The sequence below is a fragment of the Calonectris borealis genome, chromosome 17, assembly GCF_964195595.1.
Source record: "Calonectris borealis chromosome 17, bCalBor7.hap1.2, whole genome shotgun sequence".
Classification (NCBI taxonomy): Eukaryota; Metazoa; Chordata; class Aves; order Procellariiformes; family Procellariidae; genus Calonectris; species Calonectris borealis.
The window spans coordinates 490,664-506,893 of NC_134328.1; the positions used below are offsets into that span (position 1 = coordinate 490,664).

The 16,230-nt window shown below is 40.5% G+C and overlaps 1 protein-coding gene across 10 annotated transcripts in view; it reads right to left on the reverse strand.

The window, feature by feature from the left end:
- The window catches only part of RBM39 (RNA binding motif protein 39), a 32,659-nt gene extending 16,429 nt beyond the window's left edge, over positions 1–16,230 (reverse strand). For 2 of the 10 annotated variants that reach the window (XM_075166163.1, XM_075166171.1), the window contains exons 1-6: positions 15,922–16,228; positions 12,335–12,397; positions 10,455–10,504; positions 6,597–6,791; positions 1,077–1,142; positions 916–969 (exon numbers count right to left, since the gene is read on the reverse strand). In XM_075166163.1, the coding sequence (XP_075022264.1) occupies positions 916–969; positions 1,077–1,142; positions 6,597–6,791; positions 10,455–10,504; positions 12,335–12,385 (416 nt within the window). In that variant the 5' untranslated portion in view covers positions 12,386–12,397; positions 15,922–16,228. Of the gene's footprint in view, positions 1–915; positions 970–1,076; positions 1,143–2,031; positions 2,161–6,596; positions 6,792–10,454; positions 10,505–12,334; positions 12,398–15,921 lie in introns of those variants that run through there. The other 8 variants (XM_075166169.1, XM_075166165.1, XM_075166164.1 and 5 more) reach the window with 7 other exon arrangements.

Below are 16,230 nucleotides of genomic sequence, written 5' to 3' on the forward strand. Positions count from 1 at the left end.
TCTATACAAACAGAATTCCCAGACCTCATTTTATAGTTTCAGCTTGTTAACCCATTAAAAAGTATGAATAATGAATAATTACTCTCATCCTTTACACCAGAAGCACTAGATTAATTTTATTTCAATACTGATCACTAGCTGAAATTAGATGCACCATTTTTAAGGTGTTAAAGCTTCAAATCTAAAAAAATCTGACTTGTACTTAAGTACAAGACAGAATTAGCATGCTGGATCCTGGATTGAGTTTCCAGTCATGTAATATGTATTTATATTTTTATAAATATTAAGGAAAAAAAACCACTGAGAATACACAAGAAGAATTTAAACTAAATTACCTCAGTAAGAGTTTGCTAATAATTAAAAAAACTAAGCAAGATTGGTTAAATTTAACTGCATTAATTTCAAGAATAATGTCATTGCAGCTATCTAAATCCAATTCCCTTAAATGAGAAGCCTAAGGATGGATAAGCACCTCCTGGATTTCAAAGGTACCCGGCTTCTCTACAAATAACATCAATACATACTGAATAGGAAAAAGAAGTACCTTTCCATTCCATACTTAAGATTATTAAGTAAGATTTAGCAGAAAAGCTAGTTAATTTAAATCACAATTAATGGGAAAAAGATTGAGAATACAGAAACACAAAAAGCAAAGCAAGACATCTTTTGCAAACTGACATTATTTACAATTGTACGCCGTTATTGGTGAGGGGGGCAGGAGAGATAGTTTATGACATGGGGAGAAAGCAATATATTTTCAATGCTCTCCTCTCATGGGCTTTCTGAATGAATTCCAGCATTACTTGTAAGTATATGCTGGAGAGCAAGTAGCCATGCATTATTTCACCATTACTTTTCCATCTTCAGCTGGACAGAAAAAAAAAACACCACTCAAATGTGTGTAAAAATTCCTACCTAACAGGGCTCTTGTCTTTTCTGAAGGGACTTTTGCTTCTGGAGCGTCGTCTGCTATGAAGAGAAATCAACAAGATTATAAGAAAACTTTCAAAAATACCAGTCTGATTTTAAACAAAACCTACTAATGATGCAATAAAAAGTAGAGAAAACTCAGAAACCTTAATTTGATGCTGTGAGGCAGACCAATCTTCCCTCTGATGGCACTGTTGAATTTTGGACCAGAACTACGGCAAAAGCAGAGACAGACATTACTCACCAGAATACCTGAATTCAAGATTTCCTGTCTGTACTCACATTACATTACAAGTGCTCACCCACCCTTGCACCCGAACTTGTAAACATTTTCCACTAGCAGCACCCACAGCATGCATAAGCTACATGCAACACTCCAAACAGAATATGCTCCCTGCTCAGTTTCATCTGCATTGCAAAATCCCAGAATATACAGGACTCCAAGGAAGAACTGAATCATGAGCCAGCCAGACATGGCATATTTGTATGTGCAAAATATTGAGCTACAGTTACTGTTGTAATATTCTTTGCATGTTTTTTTGTCCACATGCACATTCTACTTACTGATCACTGCAAAGCAGTACCTTAACGGCCTGGAACTCAGCCTCAGAGTTTTGAGCAAAGTGGTGCTGGCAGGACTATTTGCTCAAGTGTAACGTTTTAAAACTGAAAGTTTCATGAAATTTAAGATGCAAGCGGAAACCAAAGTAGCTCCCTGCAGACATCTGCAAGGGACACATTCACTAATGCTGTCTCAGCTCTAGCCACTGAAGTGCTACGAATATCTAAATGCAGCTTCCTTTAAGTAAAGTTCTTAATGGACATCAAAACACAGAACCATTTAAGCCAGCTGTTAACCTTATATAGACATGTCACCACAGAAGGAATCCAATCTCTTGGCTGAATCTAATTTTAGTTTTCCACACTTCACAGAGGCTGCCAGAACAAATGGCAATCTGCCCATTGCTTCCATGTTAAGGACAGTCCTCTTGCTCGTTATTGTGGCACAGGGCAACAGACTGTGACATGAATAGCAAGATTCATCCTATCATGCTCTCCCTGAACTCGATCTCCTTGTAGATACAAGGCAAAGAACAACACCTGTTAACGTTCTTCCTGTATATCCACCGAACGGCAGAGGCACTGCTGCACACACTGAATGCTAGGGGGTTTGTCTTTCCATCTGCACAGAATTGATTCTTTCTGCTGTGGCTATAAATTGATGTGAAAACACCCTGCAAGACACAGCAGTCTGAAGACATTAAGCAGTCTTTCACTAAATCCATCTAGCCAACCAATTTGTCTGATAAACATCATCTTGCTACTCAGTGGAGCAGTAATGCTTATAGTTAAAGTCAGCATCCACAACAAGGAGGAGGATGCCCATTTTTAAACATGTCATGACACAGGTGGAAGTAGTGGGCCAAGATCCAAAACCGTGGTGGACAGGTTAAAGCAAGGGAAATATGGCCCTGTATAACACTGGAAAAAAAAATAAAGAAAAAAGACCATTTAGAAACTACTTATTAAGAGAAAACAACTACTTATTAAGAGAAAATAAGACATAAAAACAGGCACATGTTGCGATGAGATCACTATTGAGCAAAAACAGACTTTTTTTTTTGCCCAGGATAAATTACTCCATTTCCTACTCAAGTTCAGACAAATGACTGATGAGAGCATCCATTCAGGTTCTCCAATGTCTATGACCCATACTGCCAAAAGCTGCATCTGGAAATGTTGGTACTAATTCCAGAGGCTGGCTTCTTATGAGAGATGGGATTACCTTGCATCTTCGCACCTCCTGGTGTAGAACACGGTGTTCTCCATTTCAATTCAAATGCAGCAAGACAAACCAATTACAGTGACTGCAGAATATTAACATGCAGACCAACTAAATGATAGTCAATAATCAAGACCATGAGTTTTTAAGGAAACAGTGAAAGAAATGTTTTAAGTTTGTCTAAACCCAATAAAAAAACCTGAGAAGATACACAGTAACAGTTTTCAAATACATACAATACAACTTCCAAGAAGAAAAAAAAAAACAACACAACTCCAGAGATCTCTTTTCTATTTTCAATCTTGACAAGTAAGTAGTATCTTATTTACATGACTACATGGGAGAAACATTAAAAAACACCAGCAAACTAAAGCCATCTGGAACAGACTGAGCAGAAAGCTGCCTGGGGCAAGATTATGGCCCAAGTTACCTTCTGAAGATCCTTTTTCAACAGCATTCTATGGGATGCATTTCTTTGGGTTTTTCTAAGGAGACTTGCTTGTAAAACTGTAGATCTCTGGGGAATTTTCTTCCTTCCTCCTACTGAGTAAGAATTCTTTGCAATTGTTGCCCGGTTCCTGCTATCACGTATGGAAGCACCGAGTCACAAGCAATTTATCTTTATGTCTACGGGTTACCTTCTTCATAAGCCAAATGCACTAAGTCCTGTGTACCGCCAAAGCACACCTAGGTACATGTTTTCCGAAACCTACGTGATGCCACATGGCCCAAGAAAAATAGTCAGGTCAGAAGATAGCCAGTAAAATATCAGCTTTCACCTGCTCAGTCATATCCAAGACTCCAACAAAAGAGTCTCAAACAAGGCAAGCTTCAGCTAACAAAGTCCAGGAGAATCACAACAAACTTTCAGTCCTCATGTAATAACCCTGTTTTCCCAGCAGCTTTGCCCAAATTCTTGGTTCCAGAATAGCAACAGGACAGTCTAAATGACTTTTACTGTATGTTAGCAGTAGCTGGGATTTGTCAGACAGATGTCTAAGCAAGAACACTTGGTCAAGTTCTTTCTCCTAAGAGACCTAATAATATAACTGTAAAACACTTAAGGGGCAAGATATGTGAGAAGAATAACATTAAAAAATCCTGTGAACACTAAGCAATGCAAGCCAGTCACCCAATTTTAAAAAAATAAAACATTTAATCACTATCTCATGCTTAAATATGACAAATTCAAAGTCCTCGGGTTCTCTGTGGCACTCTTCTCCTTTTCCTTCAGAATTACTTATACTAGACTTTCTCTTCTCACTATTGCAGAGAGGCTTCCACATCACCCCTGGCAGCAAAAACCTCTCAGTTTAGAGATATTAGCTTGAAAAGGGGCCTTTATAAAGCAAATGAGAAAGATCACAAGAAGGAAGAAGAGTAAAAAATAAAATTAAAAAAAAATACAGACACAAAGCATTTTGAACTAGATGTTGCAGTCAGCCACAACGCTGCCTGCAGTAACACCAACTCAGAACTGTCTGTACAGCCTCACAAGGTGAGATTCCAGATTCAAATTCTCCAGCCAACGAGAGCATTCTGCTAGTTACTTTTGAAAAGCCAAGCTGATGGCACTGCTACATAGATGGTGTCTTTACACAGAAGCACGATTTTTGGTAGATCCAAAGGTATCTGATCCAAAGGAGGCTGGTGATGCAGGAGGCTTCGTCTCCAGTACTTGTGTCTCCCTGAAAGTCAGTGCCTGTTATAAAGTTTTTAAAGGTGAGTCTCTGCATTGAAGAGTCCTGAAGAAATGAAGAGTTCTTCTCCCTCATATCTTCTGAGGTCCTTCTCTTTCACACCTTCTGAGCCCAAACTAGAATGTTGGAATCGCGTTAGCATGTGTATCTCTTCAACATCATCATCCATGACCGACAACTGAACGACAGCCAACTGCTGGCTATGCAACAGTCAGTACCAATGCCTCTAGGATGCACGTAGTTCCCCTATACCAGTCTTCCACTAAACTATTTTAAACACAAAAATTCTACTTGGTTAAATGAAAGCAACAATTCAGCAACTGAGGCAGAGAACACAACACTGCCAAACCAATATGCACAACCTCGTATCCTTGGTGGATACTAGATTATCTTGCCTTTTTGTTCACTGTCTCTCAATACCAGAGAAATTGCCTAGAGCAGCTATGGAAGAGCATCAGAACAATGAAAAAGACCCCTTGCTATCATTTACCTTCCTGGCACAACGTACCTTGATGCATTAAAACAGGCATGAGTTATTGTAGTAATGTCCGTACTTTCAACCTCTACTCAAGGAAATTATTTTGGAAGACCAGAACACTGAAACTCCCAAATGTCTCCAGGTGAAGAACCTTCTCACTCAGTGACGACAGGAAAAACAAAGAACAAAACCCTCCAACACAGCTAAGAGAATGCAGCAACTGCCAAGTGATGAGATGAAGCACATCCTCTCCACGCACCACCACAATGGAGGTGAGAAGGCTGGCAGGCTCCACATACGAAAGGCTCAAGATCTTGATCAAGGTCCTCTGTTTACAAGGCAGTCTGGAGCCACAACGGTGGCACTGGCACAACCCAGCTAGCTACTGTAATCTTACAGGTGCCAAAGAGCTATACAAAACATGCCAACTGTGCACAGCTGAAATCTTCAGAACTGAAGCCCAGAGCAGCTTTACAGAGGTTCTGACAGGCCTGATAACTTGAGACAAAGTAAAAGCAGGGCTGATACGCTCTATGATCCCCAAGTACACAGGACTGATGGAAGCACAGGATGCCACTGTATCTTAGCAGAGCCAGGAGTTGCAGTACATTTTCATTATGAAAATGCCAACATGCAGGTGACTTAGTGTAAAATGAGACCCTGAGACCTCAGGCATTTTTTGTTTGCATTCCAAGAGTACCAAAAGGAATCTGTTCCCTGGATTGGGACCTGGCCACCTAGAAAAACATTCATGTGCAGAAAACTGTACAAGCCTGCAATTTATCAGAAGGTAGACAATGTCTTCTTAAACATCTTGAGAGAGATTTCGCCATCGCGGATGACGTTACATGCCATAATTAAAAAAAGACATCCTTTTCAAATGCCTGCTTCTGACATGATCTTGCATTCTGAGATTTGAAACAGTTGAGATGAGACCCGGACAAAAGCAGACACAAACAGCAGCCTCAGGTAAACCATGAAAGACAAGCATACAGCCCAGTTCTCCCTGTTTTTCTGTTTCTTTGAAGGCAAAAAGAGGTGATGGGGAGCAAAGGGAAGGGCAAGAATACAAAACAGCAGAAACACAGAATAAATACCAATGAAAAAATGTTTTTTGAGAAATTATTTACAACTGTCAGGAACTCCCTATAGCAGAAGTTCTATCAAGCCAAAGATCTGAGAGGAACTGAAGAATTCTTCCACAGCCTCTAAACATGCTTGAGAAAAAGCAGGGCAAATATGCAACGCATGGGCATTACTAAGACAAGACGCTTCCAGTTTGGATGCATAAGCACAAGAAGTGTGCAAAAGGTTTCATGAGCCTGTAACCAAAGTCATAGACTACTATTCATTTTTTGACAGTTAAACTGTCAGGTTCATATACTGAAGATAGTTAGGACATGTAGAAAACTTGCTCGTTATTTTAATTTTGTGATAAACTTTGTTTTCCAGTCAGTTGTACACATTCTTTCACTTGCTTTTGCATCTTTCTGCGTTCGGGTACGAATGAAAACTAGCAGGAGGAACTGGATACATTACTGTCCTCCTCTTTTTCACTTGATATGTATTGACACTCTTCAACCTTAACCTCTCACCTTCTTTTTTGAGATGATTAGTGACCAATTTAGAAAGCAGAGAGTGAAACTTTAACCTTCCACATCATACACTGAAGCAGCACACATGCAACTCTACATAAATAACCTACTAGGGACTTCTATAGCGGCCTCTGAATCTGCGATCTCTACTTCTAGAACGGCTGCGTCTGCGTTCTTTGCTTCTGCTCCGTTTCCTTTCCCGGCTTCTGCTCTTTTTTCTTTCCCGATCTCGGCTCCGTTTGCGTTCCTTACTTCTGCTCCTCTTCCTGTCATGGCTTCGACTTCGGCTCTTGCTCTTTTTTCTCCTGAGAAAGAAACATACAGCTTTGGTTACACGTGTAGCTCAGTGTTATTATTTACCTCACATTCCACAGTTCCTCTAACTTGATGTCACAGACATCGATCAGAACAAGTTTCTACCTGTTGGTATTTATACAAGTTTATTTTGTCAAATGGGTAGTTAAGCATGTCACCAATCTTTTAAAATTTATCATGAGCAACATAAAGTGCTCCAAAGCACTTTTTTATTTTAAATTTTGTAATCACTAAAGAAAGCTTCCAGGAAGAGTAAAAGGACTGAAAAAAAATATATTTCCTGCATTAGATCTAGTACATATTAAAGGCAGTACTTCATGCGTCTTTCAAACATACTTTAAACACCCCATCAAGATGCTAAGAATAAATTATATTTTTAAAGCAAAGTAAAACAACACACTACAAAAATAGAAAGGAAGAGACAAGTCTGGGGGAAAGGAAGGTTGTTTTCTCTTGATACTCCCTGCCATCAGTCTTAGCACACTGCTTAAGAGTTTTGCTTCCTACTTGCTACTCCCACTCATAAGCCACTTGCTTTTCTAAGTCTGCGGCTCTTACAGGTTTGGGGCAAACTGGAAATCTTCACCATTTTAACCATTTACTTCGAAAATTTAAAATTCTAAAATCTGTAAGTCAATTATACCTCATATTTGAAAACCAGTGAGCCACTGTTCCATTCTTGGCAGACTAGTTTGGGGTTATTTGCAAATCTTTTTTCCTCTATCTCAGTCTCGGACCATAAAAACTTACAGTCTCCTAGTTTTTAATATATAGATGTATGTATACATAAAACACACGTTAAACAGATGCTCAAGCAATTACTTAAAACAGTAATCTACCTCAAACTAAATTTTGGTAATAACCAACTTTGCTGCTAAACTTTTGAAATTCAAAACATCCTTTGCTATTGAATTTTTCCTGTCCTTTCAGGACTTCTGATTACATACACCATCTTTTTTCAAAGTGGTCACTCATACACTTAAAAACTTTGTATGCCACCCCCCCTTTTTAAAAAAAGTTCATCCCGGTTACTTTCTATGCCCATGTATAAACAAAGACTTCTAGTTAGTTTCAATTACTGAAGTAAAAATCCCTCAGCTACCACACCTAACTGAGTCTAATCATCACTAGCAGCTTTTGCTCTCCAATCTCCACCTAGGAAGACCCATTAAAACGATCTTAGTATTTATGTCTCAAGAGAAACATTTTGTGATTTGGTTTTGAAAACTGGAATATTTCATTTTTAATTGATTATTTATCTACAATACCCCATCAGTTTCTCTAATATTTTTGTATGGACAGAGAAGCTGCTGCATCAAAACCCAATATTCAGAAGCTTTACAATCTCTGATAAGATGACACCACCCAGAAATTCAGAATTATCTGCATCAACATCACTAAACCACATGTCCTATTGTAATGCAGTTTGCGACAGTTAGGTACGGATAGTCTCTCTCTCCAAGGATCCATCACTTACCAGTATCTGCCTAAGTTAAAACCCTCAGACACTCACTATCATAATAGCTCTGAAAAATACTACCTGTAGCTCAATATACTGGCCAGTACCAGCAACTAATAACTGCAGCTAGTATTCAGTAAAGACAGCAACTATTCACTATCCAACTGTGAGCTGAACCCTCTTTGCATGCAAAGACTCCTAACAGGCAAGATCCATATTCTGCCTTCCGATCATGATTAAACTGGACATACAGTACAGACATCTAGTAAAATTGCAGATTCTTAATCCTTCCAATTTCTAAAACAGAAATTTAGTATGATTTGACAATTAAAGCTGCACACTGAATCTAATGTTATTTTTTAGTTGTTGACGTTTGCTGTGGATTATGGTTTTCCTGACAGTTTGAATCTTCTTTCAGTATCGTGCAACTGAAGTAGATAAAGAATATCCTCTAGATACTGACACTCCAAACAATTTAATTGATGAGCAAAGCACGAAGCCTTGTAAAGCCTATATATACCTTAGTCTTCAGCAACAGAGTACATTGTCACAAGTCACATACAAAATGGTATAGTTTGTTCTTTAAAGATTTAGGGGAACAACAGCTGTATCAAATCAAAATTCTGGGACAAAAAGCATCATACTATCAGAGAACTGCAGTACAAGAATAACTAACATCCTAGCAATTGCTAACTCAAAATGAAATGGGTAAGATACCACAGGAACATTTCTGAACAGACACAAAAGTACAATTAGGAAAGCACAAAAAGGTGAAACTCCACACAACAAATAACATTGCAAGACTAACAGTAGCAAAATACCTTGACCTTCTTCTATTTTACAATAATATAATTTTTTTTCTAAACTTAGTTTACTGTTTTTTTGAATTCGAAATACAAGCTTAGAGCATACAGGTCCAACCTGAAAATGGGACCACGGGCACAAAGATAACAAACGTCATTGTTTTAATCTTAGAGAGGTTACAGCAACTAAGGAAATGAACTGAAATACATTCTAGTATTCTCAACATTCTACCATGAATCAAGGTCAGAACCAATTCTAAAATTTAAAACCCACTGCTTTTTTTTTTAGACCCCAGATTATATTTTGAGACTAGCCATCCAAACAAAAGCAGGGTTATACATGTGATGTATATATATTTTAAAGCAATAAAAAAAATCAGAACTTAAAAATATTGGGAGCACCTGCTTTTGATGGGGTTTTAAGGGTCTCAGTATTTAGCATGAGAATGATGTTCACAGTAGTGTTTAGAATGCAAATACAAGGTATAATCAATTTTAGATTATTAGATTTTGACATAAGTCTGATGTTGGAATTGGACTTCTCATTTCCCAAATATTTATACACCTGGGAAGAAATATTCTTTGGATGCCTTCAGCATTCTCAGAAGATGACAACAGCATACATGCTGACTTCTTAAGTTAGCTGTATATTACAAAAATGCACCGGTTACTGTTTACACAACTATCAAATTAATAATTATTCTTCCTATATCCACTATCTCACCATCAAATTATGCTTGTAAGGTAAGGAATTTATTTTACAGCCTTAAAAACCTTCCATTTATTTGGGATATTTAAGAGACTCTTTTATGCAAGGTATTTTTCTTCCAATTTTTGATCTGGTTCCAGACTGTTTGCGTCATCAGCAGGTGTTCAGACCCTGGAATTATGCTTCCTGAAGAAAGTGGGCTTGTACTCTGGATCTTAAAAAAGGTTATAATATAATTTTATGAAGTTTAGATTAGAAATAAAAATTTAGATGTTTTTGAAGGGGGAGGGGATCCAACACCCTAAACCTTTTCAAGAAAGCACTGGTATCTTTAAATGTTTTGAACTGTTCCAAATCACATAAAATTCGACACCAAATACATTTTTAAAATGCAAAATCCATTCCATTGCTAAAACAAGAAAGAAATTAAATATGCTGAACCTACCAAGTGTGTATTTTTATCTGATGCTAACATTAAATGTTTCCACAACTTTGACGACATCAGTGACAAGGGCGTAACTACATTTGTAAACAAAAGAAAATTTCATAATTGCTGCAGTTGCAGCAATTGCAAATATCAAGCTTTTCCATTTTATTTCCCTAAACACCACTGATGTGCATTCACAAGTTTACAAAAATCAGCAGCCTCCCCCAAAATGTAGAGAACTGAGAAGATACTTACTTCTTGCTGCGTTCTTCATGGCCATTGGCACTGCTCACTTTGTTCTCATCCTAAGCAGGGTTGATAGAAGAACATCGTGAGGACGAAGCGGAAACATTTCAAGTGGTCAAAGGGTAATGGGAATAGGAATAAGAAAATACAAAACAAAAATTTTAATACTAAATTACTTGTCTACAGTTTAATGTGGAAAGCTTTAGAAAATTTAGGTAGGCATGTTTAACCACTTTGCTGCTTAAATTTAAGTCATACAATTACAAAATACAAGACTTACATCATTTAAAAGTGTATATTAAATTGTAGATACTTCCTTACATGGTTTAGAGAGCAAGTTATCCTGTAGAATTCAGCACTCAAGTGGTTAAATGTTATTTCTATAAAATGTAAGAGGAAGTTTCAGGTTTGTGTTTGTGTGCCCCTCTGATCAGTACCAAGGCTATATCTCTGCCTAAGCCCCAGTGGCTACGCTAGCAGCCAGCCACTATGGATTTCCTGTGACCGATGCCATTCCTGAGATCTTCGCTCATTTTCGTTGAAGGGTTGTAAGAGCTTGATGTCACCTCTGTCACACATCTCGCCCTGAAGCAAACAGGGATTCACACTGCTTTAGTAACGTCGACTCCCAAGAAAGTCATCAATAATCCACCAGTCCAGCCTAAACATTCCCTATTTCCATACCTGTTTACATGGAAAATATCCATGTTAAACCAGGACACAAGAATTTTAACATAACAATTTACAAATTTCTCTTCAAGATTTTAACGTAACTGCTAAATATAACATAAACTAAATATACCACTTAAAACTTACAAATGCTCATCCAAAATTCATGACATGGTTGTAATAAACACTGCAGAATAGACTAACAATAGCTGCTATATAATTTATATACTTGCTTCACAGTTTAATCACATCAGTTGCATCAAAAGTACAATTCCTAAGCGACTTAAACTTAAAATACATTTTTTGTGAAACCAGTGCTAAAGCATGCATAATGTTAACACTTCACCACCATTTGGTGAAAAACAAAAAAAGACAGTATTCATTTGCTGCCGGTTTAGGTAAAAGACATCACTACGCTAATTGGTAAAAACTTTGCATAAAAATTGACATTTCCTAATTAAACAACTAGGACAGAAGAATGCAAGAGCTTATTTTAGAATGACACCGCAGACTGTGATACTGTCTTTTACTTGCTAAGAACATTCTATTCAGGGATCCAAGAATTTCCATAAATTCGTTCACTCAGCAATTGATTTCCATCTGCCCTGTTAGAAGATTAACCGCCACCAGTCTTCTGCATTAAAAGCAAGTCTCACTCTTCTTGCACTGAGCAGACTGTTCAAATATTTACTTGCCATGGGACTGGTGAAAAGGTTATTCTTGGAACCCTGCTGTTTTCCCAAACCACTGCATTCACCTTGTTGCTATACCAAACTGGACCTGGCAATTTTAGGAGAGGTTTTTGGTTTCTTGTTTTTGGGGTTTTTGTTTTGTTTTGGTTGGTTGGTTTTGGGTGGGTTTTGTTTGGCTTTTTGTTTTTAAACCTAGGGGACCACGGTACAGCGATACGTCACTCAATTACTACCTTATGATTGACAGTTCACACTGGAATCAAAGGTGAATTCATGGGAGTAGAGGTGAGATATCGTTAGGCAAGTCTACAAAGAGAGATAGATGGGCATTTATTCATCACGCTGAAGTGAAACTACTGCACAATATAATTACATTAACAGTATATATTTACTTGTAAGTTACATGTAATGCATCTCCAATAAGATAAATCATGAGGGCTCCAGGGATGTTAGTTTACAGTTCAGCAGTAGTTTCATGAATAATGCTAAATTAAGGTAAACAGGACCTCACTGGCACATTTTTCTCACCTTCTTGTAAGGAGCTTCAAGCATTGCTTCAATATCAATATCATCAGCCATTTTTCAGAACACCTGAAAGAAGAAGCAAAATCTACCTGAGACAGAAAACACTCTCGTGCTTTATACTCCAAAGGCTTTTGCTTAAGAGGCCATCACTGCACTGGCTCAAATTCACAGAGCAGTGTCTCAGAAGACATTTCCAACAAGAACTGGAATGAAGCTTTTGCCTAGTGAGATGATAAAGAATGTGACACAAAGCAATTATAGCTGCGAACAACAAAATGCTATTGAACACAATTAGCCAGTGGAAACCCCAGAGGTGTTCCACCTATTTCTTTCGAAACAAACAGCACAGATCATTTATGATACAAGAAACACAGATCTGGTGGCCACCTTGGGAAGTACCAGAGCTTGACCAAAGGACCCAAGAGAGACATGTAAAGAACACAGAACAAACATTCAGGCAAACCTCCTCACAGCTTCCTAGCATCTTCTATCATCACGTTTACTAATCTGAAGACTTAAAGAGACCACTATGGTCCTTTAAGAAATGTGGCCCCCTGCATAATGGGGGCCACAGAAAAAAGAGTTATGATTCAAGCATTAAGAGCTACTAAAGCATACACAAGATCCACCCAGTCTGGAACTTCAGGTTTCAGACAAAAAAGATCCACCATGCCATGTAACACCAGTCACCACAAACTGGTTTGGGTTTTTGATTTTTTGTTTGTTTGGGGTTTTTTGGGGGGTGGGGGTGTTGGTGTTGTTTTTTTAAATTGTTCCTCTTCTTTTTCAATTTCAACGCCCTAATGTAATTTTGTGTTTATTATACTCTGAACTGCTTTAAATATTTGATTTCCCTTCCCTATGCAGGTATTCTATTAAGAACCTCTCAAGACTCTCTGCATTGAAGTATAGAGACTCAACTTCCTCAAATCTCTTAATAAAAAAGTTTCTCTCCTTTCTCTTTCTTAGGCTCAAAAATGGCCAGGCCTCTAGATCCAAGTCAGACAGCCCAAAAGTGAAAATTTTCCTGAATGTGTGCCATAAAATGGATTTTTAATCACACAGGTTAATTCTTAACCTTGGTTACAGGCATTGCTGCAGGAACTGTGCTGTCCAGAGACTTGGCCAGCATAATAAAATCACTCCAACATTTCAAGATCCTTTAAGCTGTTCACTCATAACTGAGAATATTATACCAGTGCTGTGCCACATGTAAGAATCAAGTCACACCCACACACACATCTGACCATCGCCTATTAATACAATCAAGAATAAAACATAATCCTTTAGCAACATCAGAGCACTGGAAGTTCGTACTCAATTACTTCACCAAGGCACGCTAACCCCATTTTCAAGTTATTACCTCTTGGGCTGTAGTGCTATCACTTACAAATATGATCATCCTTAGTTCATGTGTAATGGCTCAATTTTACTTTTTACTAGAGTATTTACATTCAGCTTTTCAAGTCATCTACATACGTGCATATGATTTAATTCACCACTGTTCTACCAGTATTTGGTATGAACAAGTACATCAGTATGATTAAGGACCCTGAAAAAGCACCAGGCTAAACCCAGGATTCTACAAGAAAATTCCCACTGGTGAAAACTCCCACCCACAATTACATTTTCATTTGTGTAATGTACCTGACATATCCAGCTACACCTGGGGTGGGATTCTTCATCCTGAAGAGGGGTGGCCAAAGGGGGGGATGGGGGCCATAATACGGACCACCAAATCATAAGTAGCATGGAAAAGTGAGTAGGGAATGACTATTACTGCATTCACCCAAATAATAAAAGTGAATGAACTATCATCCAGTGGGTTCAATACAAAGGTCCTTATTCACACAGCATTAAGCCATGGAATTCACTGTTACAGAGCACTGTGGATGTTAACAAAGAAAAACACACATGCAGTGTTCAAAAAACCCCAAACAAAAAAAGCACAAAAGTTTACAGAAAAAGCTTTTCATTAAACAAAGACATGCTTTGTGACCCTGAACCACAACTAGCTGGCAACTGAGAACACACAGAGAGAATATCACTGTACGATTGCCCTGTATTTCTATTCTTTGTTAGGCATTCACTGTCGGCCACCATCACAGACAAGATACTGAATTACGTGGACCTTTGGTCTCACCCCGTGCAATCTGTGCCCTTTGTACTCTGTACGAAACACTTTCATTGGTACAATACCATGTTTTTATCAGAATACCTTTTGTTCACACAACATAGACCTACTATCGACTTTGTAATTCAAGTAATGCATATAATGATGCTACATATAAAGTTATTCTTCTTTAAAAAAAAATCATAAATAGGAGTCCTTATTAATTTCGAATTAGTAGCAAATCATGACAGATTTTCACGTATCTTTCATTAAACACTGAAGAACTCAAAATAATTTTCATAAAAGCCTTTCAGCTTGCTCAAAAAAAAGCTGCATACACCTAACATCTCTGTAGAGAAAAAACAAAAAACAAGACAAACAAACCACCACTAACAAATAAAACCCCCAAAATATCAAAACAAACAAGGAACAAACTACACTTGAAACTTTGTGGGTCTACAGAAAACCTAAAGGGACATGAAACGTACTGCTACTGATCTAGCCGGTATTTTGGAGGCAGATTCTATCTCTTTTTGCTGTGTTATATGATATAAAAGGAGTTTAAAAAGGTCGTCTCCTCGAAATTATTTGCTTTGGAAATTCCAAGAAACGACAATTCCACTCTTGCTTTGCAAGGAGCCTCCTGGAAAAGCATCAGGAAAGTTTAGGGAGAACGTCGGCGCTTCGGTAGGGCAGCTCAGCTCCCAGCAGTACACGCACCTCTGCTCAGCAGGTTCCCACCCGCAACCCTCTGCACACTCCCTATGCGATCGGAACTTGACGAGTTCGGGTTCTCGAACACACCGCTGCGCTGGACCTAGCCCGCCCCATTCTGCCGGGGCTCCAGACCTGCTCCGACTACCGCACCTTACCCACACCCTCCAGCGGCCTTCAGTCCCTGCGCGCCCCGGCCAAAGCGCCAGCCGCCCCGCCCACGGCGAGCCCCGAGAGCCGCCCGCCCGCGGCGGCCCGCCGCTCCCCCGCCTTCCACCATTCCCCGCCCCGCCTCCCAACGTAAACAGCCCCGGATCCGCTCCCCGCCGCCCCACCCGGGCCCTGTCCGCTCCGGCCGCGATCGCGACAGCAGGGCCCGAGCCCCGCGCCGGCCACGACTGGCCACTCGGCACAGCGCCATCGTGGGGGGAGTCGGGGAGGAACAAGGCCGCGGTGGGGACAGCAGGATCCGCCCGCTTCGTGGCCGTAGGAACAGCCAAGCCCCGCACGGCCAGGCCGCGGCCTCGGGGGGGGCAGCCCGCCCGGCGCTCCGGCCCCAGAAAAGAGCAGGGCGGACACCGGCGGGGAGGCCAGCGGCGGCCCCCGAGGGCGAGAGACGGGGCCGTCCAGCCGGAGAGAGGCGACCATGGCGGCGTAGGGGGCGCAGGCCCGCCAGGCCGCCCGCAGGCCACGGCCACAGCGCTCCGCGGGCCAGGCCGCGGCTCACCCAGCAGCGTGGTCCGGCCCCCCACCCGGCAGTTACCTGCGCCGCGGGCGGGTGCTGTCCTCGTTGGGGCGCCCGGGGTCCAGCGGCGGCAGCAGCGGCTCCCGGCTCCGGCGCGGGCTGCGCTGACGGTGGGGGATGGGCCCAAGGGCTCAGGAGCCCTCTCCAGGCGTCTACACCTCAGATGGACGGCGCCGCTCGGCCAGCCCCGGGGCGGCAGGCGGCGAGAGGCAGCGCGACCGTGGCGGGCAGTTCCCGGACCCGGGCTGGGCCCCGGCTCTGGCACCGGCGGCTGCTCCCCGAAATGGCGCCCGCCGCGTCTCGCTGCTGGCAAGCTCCGCGCACGAC